At 29.9% G+C, this 10,499-nt stretch overlaps 1 protein-coding gene across 1 annotated transcript; it reads right to left on the bottom strand.

Moving 5' to 3' along the window:
• Positions 1–720: 720 nt before the first annotated feature.
• LOC126737921 (uncharacterized) lies at positions 721–8,028 on the bottom strand. Its single transcript, XM_050443016.1, has 2 exons — positions 6,856–8,028; positions 721–1,254 (listed from the first exon to the last, which is right to left on the bottom strand). Exons 1-2 carry the CDS (start codon positions 7,905–7,907, stop codon positions 1,194–1,196), a joined length of 1,113 nt encoding a protein of 370 aa, XP_050298973.1. The 5' UTR covers positions 7,908–8,028; the 3' UTR covers positions 721–1,193.
• Between the last annotated feature and the right edge of the window lie 2,471 nt (positions 8,029–10,499).

Raw genomic sequence — 10,499 nt, 5'->3', positions numbered from 1 at the left:
AATGAAAAATATCAAATATATTAGTCTAAAATGAAAATAGAAATAATCAGATAAATGTGGAAAAATACCATAAATAATAAAAATATACATTCGCCGAAGAGTGTAAATAAAAGTAATAAATAAAAAAACCTATTTAAAAAAATAACAAATAAAAGTTTCTTAAGGAGGCATTTAAAAAAGTGAGTAACATAAATTTATATCAATATAAAACTAAAGAAAAATAAGCATACAAAAAATATTTGTAAAACAAACTGCTAAAGTATTTCAACTTTTTGCTTGCTTTATAACAGGACTTTTCACTTTTTGGCTACCATCATCAAATCTTTTCATATGGGTTTTAATTACCTTTTCCACTAGGCATCAATGGAGGTAATTTTTGAATGCAATTAATAAATATGCGGTAAAAGAGATAAAAAATTTAAAAAATTATTTCAAACTTTTTTTTCCGCCTAATATTTTTGCATTATGAACTAGATGTTAAAGTATTTCTAAAAGGAGCAAATAAATTAAATAAATATAGAAAAAAATAATTTATTAAATTTTATAAAAACGACTTATTTAGAAAGACATTAATATTTTTCCAACAAATACAAAATAGTGAAAATTTATCTAAAATAATCTCAATTTAAATTACCCTCTTCCATAGCCTGACTACATACATATAATGGAATATTGGATGGGAATCGGGAAGTTAGTATAATAAATTCAAACTACACACACTCTAATATAAAGTAATTTATTTAAAACAAATACTAAAAAATAACAAAAAAAAATATACAGTCTTAAAGTAGTGTCGTGTAAGGGCAGGAGCATATAAATATGTTAACTACTTTTACAATAAAAAGCCAAAGCGACAGTCATAATAGGTATAAAAAAATCACTATGGTACCTAAACTACTTAGTTTAGACTCACATATTAATAACTATTAAAAATTAAACTTCATGTCAGCAGTACTTTCATAGAAAATACAAAATAAAAAACGCCAATTTAACAAAAAAAAAACACCATCCTGCCAGATTTACACAATAAACATTTTTATAGCGAAGCTACTCAAGTGGTATTTAAAATTAAAATTTAAAACTATCCAATAAATATCCGCTTATTTTTTTTACAACAATTACAGTTGCATATACACCCTATTTAAAAGGCACTTTAGTACTGAGGAACGTATTAGGATATATATATACTGTTTTTACTCTGCTTCCGGGTTGGGGTTTACTCTACCATTTAGTTTGCCCAGACCACCTTGAGATCTACAAAAAGAAAACGTGCATAAGTTTTACGAAAAATTGCCAAAAAAAAATTAAAAGTTTCCCACGCAAACAAGAGTGTCATTGGCTTTGAAGACATTAAGATATTTATCGCGTTAGTACCTAACTACCTTGTTCCTCTTATATATTATCTAAATGGGTTTTTTGTCTTGTTGGTTTTTAAAACAGGTACAGTGTCCAATGTTAACCTTTCCCCCCTATAAAGAGAGAGATAGTCGCTTATAAGTGCTTCTATAAACATGGAAATCTATAAATCAATAAAAGATAATATAAGTCAACAAAAGTGATTATTTTCTCCTTGATTATGGGGCTTTTAATAAAGATTGAACTATAATGGCGCTTTAAATGCCAATATAATAAATTTAATATGCCCTGCAGGGTGAAAGTTTCTTTTGATTTATATGGTTTACTTAATTGGCTAGGGTGTTTGGGTTTTTTTACGAATTTTTAATTTTCCGATTACGATAACCTGGAAATATTTGGGATATTTTAAAAGGCAATCACGTAATTTTTGATAAACAATTGTGAAACAACTAGGTGTTCTTTTTCATTTTTTCTTGCAACGGTTTCTTTATATTATCCTTCTAAATCCACTGAGACTATCTGCGAAATTGTAACTTCTATAATTTTCGAAATGTTAGGATTTTTGAGGGCAATTACGGGGTCAAACAAATCGTCAAAATTGGCACATTTTTGAATTTTTACAACTGCCTGAAATAAACTAAATATTTTTTTTTCTTTTAGGCAGTTGAAAAAGGACCAAATTTTTCTTATAGGCATTTGATCGTAGATACTGTTAATGTTTTTATCCTCATCTGGCTGGAATAAATTTTTGTTTAGACAGTTAAAAAACGAGAAATTTTCTCTTATAGACTTTTGCTCGTAGTTACTGTTGATGCTTTTATACTGAACTGCTTGGAATAATTTTTTGTTTAGACAGTTGTAAAACGAGAAATTTTCTCTTATAGGCAGTTGATCGTAGTTATGTTTTTATACTTAACTGCCTGGAATAAACATAATATTTTCTTTTTTTAGGCAGTTGAAAAACGAGAAATTTTCTCTTATAGACAGTTGATCATAGTTACTATTGATGTGTTTATCCTCAACTGCCTGAAATAAATTTTTGTTCAGACAGTTGTAAAACGAGAAATTTTCTCTTATAGGCAGTTGATCGTAGTTATGTTTTTATACTCAACTGCCTGAAATAAATTTTTGTTCAGACAGTTGTAAAACGAGAAATTTTCACTTATAAGCAGTTGATCATAGTTATGTTTTTATACTCAACTGCCTGGAATAAATTTTTGTTCAGACAGTTGAAAAAGGAGTAATTTTCTCTTAGAGGCAGTTGATCGTACTAACTGTTGATATTTTTATCCTCAATTGCCTCAAATAAACTCAATATTTTCTTTCTTTAAGGCAGTTGAAAAACAAGCAAATTTCCCTTATAGGCAGTTGATCAGAGTAATTGCTGATGTTTTTATCCTCAACTGCCTATAATATTTTTTTTTTCAGGCAATTGAAAAATGAGCAATTTTCTCTTATAAGCAGTTGATCGTACTAACTGTTGATGTTTTTAACCTCAACTGCCTGAAATAAACTCAATATTTTCTCTCTTTTAGGCAATTGGAAAACGAGCAAATTTGCCTTTTAGTCAATTGATCATAGTAATTGCTGATGTTTTTATCCTCAACTGCCTGGAATAAACTAAATATTTTCTTTATTTTTAGACAGTTGAAGAACGGGTAAATTTTCGTTTTAATTAGTTGATCGTAGTAATTGCTGATGTTTTTATCCTCAACTGCCTGGAATAAATTGTTTCCTTTTCAGTTCATAATAAGTTTTTCTAATAAGTTCATATAGTGCTGTAATTCTAAAACTTCTAATCGAATCCCATTATAACCATGTGTTTTCGTAATACAATGAATGAGGTATTTGAAAAAAAAAAAAATAAAAACTTAGACGTTCCTGAAATATGCTTTATATTATTATATGTTCTCAAAACTTACGATGTTCTATCAAATTCGTTTATATTCTTCTCATAAATGAATTGATTAAAGTAGAAAGTTGAAATGAGTTGCACATTTAAAACCGAAGCCGTCACATAAATAACGATAATATTTAATACAATTCAGAAATAAAATTAATTGAAAGGTCAAAAAGATGCTTCTTACCGATACGGTAACAGTACTAGTACTCCACTTTCTTTATATTATTCGTTTTTGAGTTTGAAGTCACGAGTTTATTATTAATTATGTTATTGTGCGTTATATAGGAAAAAGTAAAAGTTAATAGGAAAAAAAATGAAAGTTCAATTGTTGGATTATAGTGGGACTCTTTCTTAAGACCATTCTTGTTTAGCTTCAATATTTCGTTTTCTAGTGAGAAATTCTAAAGAGTTTTCATGAAAACACTTAAATAACTTTACAATGGTTCTGAGATGAAGGGATAAATTTTACTACAGAAACTTTACCCTAAGTTATTTGAAAACAAAACTATTTGACAAGTATTTGATAAAATTTAACTATTACTTATCAATACCATAATGATTAAACCCTCTCCATTGTGTTTGATAAGGTTATCGTAATCTTTTTAATAATAAATTTTCAAGTATCTATACTATTTCGCAACCAATATCGAAAAACCTCTAGGAGAAATTTTCACACGTAAAATTAAAAAAATAAAAGACTTTTCTACCCCGTCCCGAGAAGGCCCACTATATGCTTTTAATCAAAAAGACCTTCCCAAAAAGCTTGAATAAAAAGGTGTGCCTATAAAATCTATTAAGCTTAAATAGAGTGATGACCTACTTACTGGATATCAGGTCCCTTACCCTCAGAGAGTTTCTAAAAAGGTCATTAACTGGCCCTCAAGATATTTTTTTATTTAAACCATATTGGAAGCTCACGTTTACTTTTCAAGATGATAAAAATCCTTTTACATATACAAGGAATTTCATTATGTGACTTGGTATGGTGACGTAAATTCATTTTTTCTGCGAAATTTCGCTGTGAAAGGTTGACTCATTGATAGTCGTTTATATTATTTAGTTTCAATCGACTTAATCGTGTTTTTAAACTATCGGAAGTTTAAAATAAATTATGTGGTCATCCAATAAGATCATACTGGAAAAATACTGAGATTCCAGGGGAAAATCATTTTTGTTTCCAGGATCAGATGTGAATTACTGATGATGCAGATATGTTAGGATATTAGAAATATTAATTAATAAAATAAGAAAATAAACAAATTACTTGGAGTGAGTTTAATCATGCCCCTCTTGAGGGTAAGAAACTGAAATTTGCCAGAAATCTTCACCAAGTCAAAAAAATTCGTACCGAGAGAAAACTCGAAAAATCAAGAATTTAAGACGAAATTCGGAAAACTCAAAAAATTCAAAGGAATAAAGAAAAGTTTTAGCCAAAACAGCCAAATTTGAAATCCCACAGAATTCCAAGGAATATGTATTAAATATACATATATATGAGATGAAATTGAACCAAGTTAAAGAAAATTCAAAAATCATAAAAGTTTAAAATGAATAATATGAAAATCTGAGAAAATGCAAAAATGTTAAAGAAAACTCAAAAAATAAGAGAACCGAAAGATTCCAAGGAAATCCGAAAAAGTCCAAGAAAATTAATTAAGTTAAAAAAACTCAATATTTAAAGGAAACACAAAATATCCAAAGTAACCGCAGAAAATTCAAAAGATTTCAACCAAAAATTTTAAAAACACCAAGAATGCCAAGAAAATGTAAGAAAATTAAACCAACACAAAGAAAATTCAAAAATTGTAATAATAATTTCAAAATCCTAAGAAGAAGCCGAAAAGATAAAAAAAATTGAAAACTCAAAGAATGTGAATGAAACCTGAGAATCCAAGAAATGAGAGCAAGCAAAGAAATTAAAAAAATTGGAGATACAAACACTGAAACTCCTAACTAATAACCTAAAAAGCTTAAGAAATCCCAAAAATGCCAAATGAATGCTCAATGAAAAAAAATAAAAAGAAAACATAAGACCCAAAAATTTCACCCTAAGAATCTGAAACACGCAAAATTTTAAGAAGAAACTCAATATTGGAAGAAAATGCACGAGTAATCCTTAGAACGCTAAGAAAACCTGACTAAACTCAAAAATGACAAAGAAAACTCAATCCAAAAAAAGCCCAATAAATTAATAAACCCAAAGAATGTCAAGGAAACCCAAGACAATTCAATAAAATTAAATAAATTAAAAAAACTTTTAAAAAATATTTGAAAAAAAAAAAAAATTAAAGGAAAAAATTTAAAACATTTTAACAAAAAGTGCAAAGAATACCTGAATTGAAATCTAAGAGAATTCAACGAATGAAACCACGCCAAAGAAAGTTTAAAAATTTGTATACCAAAATTCTAAAAATGATAATTAAAAATGCTAAGAAAACATGATAAAATGCAAAAAATTAAACCAAATCTAAATTTTTAAAAATTCAAGGAATTAAAAAACTTAATACGTAATGGAGATATAAGAAACCCAGAGAAAATTCAAAAAATGTAAAGAAAATCTAAGAGAATCCTAAAAAAATTAAACCAAGTAAAAGAAAACGCAAAAATTGCAATAAAAAAGAAAATTCAGGAAATATAATGAAACTTATATAAAAAATCGTTTAAAAAACTGAAAACATTTTAAAACCTAAAATATGGCAAGAAAATCCAAGAAAATTTAAGTTCAATACTTAATTACTCAAAGAAGCACAAGAATCTAGAAAAAATTAAAGAAAACAGACAAAGACAAAGAATGTTTGAAAACTTTAATGGAAAAATCCTAAAAATACTAAGATAGCTAAAAAAAACTAAGTATATTCAGAAAAACTTAATTTAACAAAAGAAAAAATAAAAAATCTAAATGTTGAAAAAAATCAAAAGTCTAAAAATAATTTTTAAAAACCTAAAACTAAAAAAGGAAAATTGAATAAAAAATAAAAAACTCACTTCTTCCAGGAAATACAAAGTTTTAAAAAATTAACGAATATTCAAGAAATTTCATCCAAAAATTCTAAAAAAAACCACAGATTTCATCGGAAACTTGTATAGGTTTTTTCAGAAAATAAATATATCAAAAAGAGGCGAAAAAAAATTCAAAAAGGAGGTGAACCTAAGGAGTCCGAAAGAACCCAAGAAAAATAAAAAATTTAATACCTGTTTGTTAATATTCCTTTTTAAATTACACCACTGTAGCGTGTTAAAAAAAATTATACTTATCAGCCACTCCCTGTTTCATTTTTTTTTTTCTAAATACCGAAAAATTCTTAATTTTTCTTAAAACTAAATTATTTATTTTTTGGAATACATAGCCAAAAATCCTGACAGTAGATAATAAAATTATATTAAAAAAAAATCTTTTTTCCCCCACTTTTATAATTTCTATTAAAAAAAAACGAATGGTTTATAGCCAACCTTGTGGAAGAACTTGTACCTTCCTTATTTGAATCAATTATCGGAATTTCAATGCATGACAACCTTGTTTGCTTCTCAAGTGTATAAAGAACGTATTTTTCTACTTAAAAATAGCAGAAAACAAAATAAGTAAACAAAATACTTACGCAATACTGTCAATAATGCTATCCAACCGATTGTCCTTCCTAACCCTGTTCTTCGGTAAGGTAGACAAGTAATCATTCGCCTGGTCATGGTAGTTCCCATACATACTCCTTAGAGCCCCATAAACCGCTTTTTTCACCCTAGGATCGTTCCTATCGATGGTACCGTTGCTCTGCACAGGTATACCTTGAGCAGGTACCTTTGTAACACTTGCTAGAGGTTGTGGTGGTAGCTTTGGAGGACTTGGAGGTGACTTAACAACAACATTTACAGGAGGTAACGGTGGAGGTGGTGGAGGAGGTGATAAAGGAGGTGGACTGGCACACTGCGGAGGCGATGGAGACATGGATAAAGAAGACAGAGCTGAATCGACACTGTCTGCATAAGATGCTGGAGGTTCCGGGACGAATTTGGGAAACATTGGGGCAGTAATTGTTGGTTTTGGGGATAAAATTGCCGGTTTTGGTGCTTGGAATGGTTTGGGGACTGTGTTGAAGTTTTTCGGTTTGTGGAGGGTGTTGTTTTCGAATATCTTGGAGACTTCGCCGATGCTTTGGGCTCTTCGGGCCGGTGGTTTCCCACTGTCTGTCTGAACAGTTTTAGGCTCGAACTTTCTGGACAGTTCTTCGATTGAGCTTTTCTTTGTTGTGCTCGCTGTAGTTTTATGATCAACTTCGTCTTTTTTCTCAAATATCTTAAAAGCTTCGCTGACTGTTAAGGTGGACTCCTCAGGGGTTTTCACCTTTTTAATATGGAAAGTTTGGGTCGCGTAGTGCTGAGGTTCAGCTGGATCTTTGATCTGGATAAACATCTCAGTTTTTACTTTAGGTTTACCAGAAGAAGCTTTAGTAGTAGAAGATTCGCTGACATCCGAAAAAACACTATTGGAAGAATTGTTCGTGGAGCCATTTAGGCTGAAATTGACTCCGCTGTCCGAATGGGTGACACTTTTTTGATCATCTTTCTTCGCGTAGCTGCCCAAGAAGGACACGTAGTCCTTGTATTGGGGTTTTCTCGTATTACCGTGGCTGTTTGTGCGCGTTAAAGTCGACATGGTCGGTAAACGAAATCGAGAGTGGAATTGTCGTAGTAGTCGTCGTCGTCGTCGCGGGTCGACTTTGACTATACACGGTCAAAAAACGAATGCGAAATATCGGTATCGGTAGTTTCGAGCTGAAAATGGACGGACGCGACGGTTTCAGCGGAGACCGGAATTTTAGATGATATCACCTTCATCGGGGAGTAGCGATATAGACGAGCAGGATTTTATGCTTTTATGCCACTTTATCCTGTTTATTTATTATAAATACTAGCGAAAGAGTTGAAGATGATGTTAGAAAATTATTTGTTGAGAAGACGACATCCAAAGCATCCAGATGAATATTCGTCGGTTTCTTTCGATTTTCATGGTTTTTATTTTCTTAAATTTTTTCTCTTCGTGGTTTTGGCCAGGATTATCAAGAAGAAACAACAGTTCAATCAAAAAAACTTACTCCCCATGAAATCTTGTTTTCTCTTGATAATCCTGGCTAAACCAACGAAGAGAGCACAAAATTAAGTGAAAACCAGGGAAATTCTGATGATAATTTAATTCTGTAAGAAATAATTTTTTCGCCTTAAGATCTCTTTGTCTAACTCAAAACTAAGCGAAGAAAATCAAAAAAAAATGCCGGAAATCGAGGATAGACCCCAAGGTCACTCAAATTTATTAAATCAGTTTTGTTTTAGAGCAATGGGGTTTTTCCTGAATTATGGAAAGTGACTACTATTGTTCCTAAAAAATAGGTTTTATATGTAGAATAACCGATATCAAACTTTTCTTTTAATATGTACTTGCTATAGTTTTTCGTTTTGATAACTTGGTCTTGTATGGAAATTAGGACTCCTTCCAAAACTTTACGGATAAGCCTAGCTTGCTTATGTGTATATCCAGACTTATACAAAATCTACCGTGTAGTTCTTCTCCAATTGTTTAGAGATTCTTATGTATTTGAGCCATAGAGTTTTATCTTTTTGGTTAAGTAGTATTTGTTTATCGTTTGCACGTATGATGTACCATGGAAGAGTATCATAAAGTTCAAAACACAATTCTTGACAATGAATATCGACCAATTAGCACGGTGCCTATGTAATAATTGTATAAGAACCTGCTTGAAGTTTGTGTTAAAGAGCAACTTGTAAATTTTATGCTCAAAATTCAATAATTGTTCCTAATCAATCCAGTTTTCGCGAGAATCATTCATGTGAATTTGTGGTTGTTGATACATGTGATAATTTTCTTAGAGCCCTTGACTGTGATAATTTTGTATTAGCGGTATTTTTAAATTTCAAGAGATGACTTGAAACTATTGGTAGGAAAATTTCAAAAAAAAGTGCTTTAAGTCGTATTTGTTAAATAAAGTCCAACGTGTTAAGTTTATGAATTGTTTGCCTGATGTTATAATTATGTAACCTTTGGTGTATCACTTCTACTATTTCAATTATATATTATATTGATATGGTCAAAGTGCTCAAAAAAATTAAATTTGTATTATTTGCGGATGACACAATGATTTATATAATTGTCAATAATTCTAAATAATGAACTTAACAACCTATTTGACTGGGTCTGTGATAATAATTTGACGCAAGCGAGTCGAAATTTTGTATGTTTAGTAAAAAATCAAAAATTAATCGGAAAGACATTGATAATGTACAGATAATTGTAAATGGGGAAAATATTGCGTACGAAAAAAAAATTAAATATCTGGGGGTAATTTCAGATGCGCACTTAAATTACCATGCCCGTGCAGATTACATAATGCGACAATTCTCGTAAAAAATTGATTTTTTTTAACCAGAATCGGAAGCAATTTGTCAATGTTCATAAAATTGACATTATATAATGTCACTGCATTCCGACATTTGCAGTTTTGCTTAACATTACTGTTCAATTTATCCCAATACAAAATTAACCAATTGGAGATTAATCCAAAACAGAGCTATGAGACTGATTTTAAAATGTAATCGTTATACTCCCGTGAAATCTGTGTTAAGTGTCCTAAATATGCTGTCTGTCAACCAAAGAATTATGTTTAGTGTCTATTTGTTTATTTTTATGTTAAAATAATTACATCTTTTACCTGTGATCAATTAAGAGTTTTTGAAGATGTACACAATTATGATGCTAGAAATTGCACAGATTTTATACTGACAGACAAATGTAAGACAAATCAGTTGCCCAACTTTATCCTGTACAGATAATTTAACTGTACTGTGATATTTTAATACAGTTCAAGAGGCTTGCGAGCAAATTTATTTTAGATAGGTTGTATTTATTTTAGATGTGCGTGTGTCTGATATTAATTTTATTTATACGGTTTTAATCAATTTTTCTGTTGGTATAGGTTTAGTTTTAGATATTACGATTCTCCCTTATAAACAATTCATAACTTTTGGTTTTATTTTATAATTGTTGTGTATCTTTTGTAGCATTGATGCTAAATAAATACTTATTATTATTTTTTTGTTTCTTTAGATATGTGAATTTATTTTGTTTAATGGGGGGGACTATTTTTGCGATTTAACTCTATGAACTAAAACTAAAGAAAAAGAAAAATAAAGATGGAGCACATTTTTAATATAGCAGAAGCCATCTGATAAAAAT

This window comes from Anthonomus grandis, chromosome 6, assembly GCF_022605725.1.
Source record: "Anthonomus grandis grandis chromosome 6, icAntGran1.3, whole genome shotgun sequence".
NCBI lineage: Eukaryota > Metazoa > Arthropoda > Insecta > Coleoptera > Curculionidae > Anthonomus > Anthonomus grandis.
Note: the sequence above shows the minus strand (reverse complement) of the source record. Positions and strands in the feature narration are given on the sequence as shown.

Coding starts and splice junctions, on each gene's coding strand:
- LOC126737921 (XM_050443016.1), bottom strand. CDS start 7,907: ATGTCGACTTTAACGCGCACAAACAGCCACGGTAATACGAGAAAACCC. Junction 1,255..6,855: donor AGCATTATTGACAGTATTGC/GTAAGTATTTTG, acceptor TTCTTTTTGTAG/ATCTCAAGGTGGTCTGGGCA.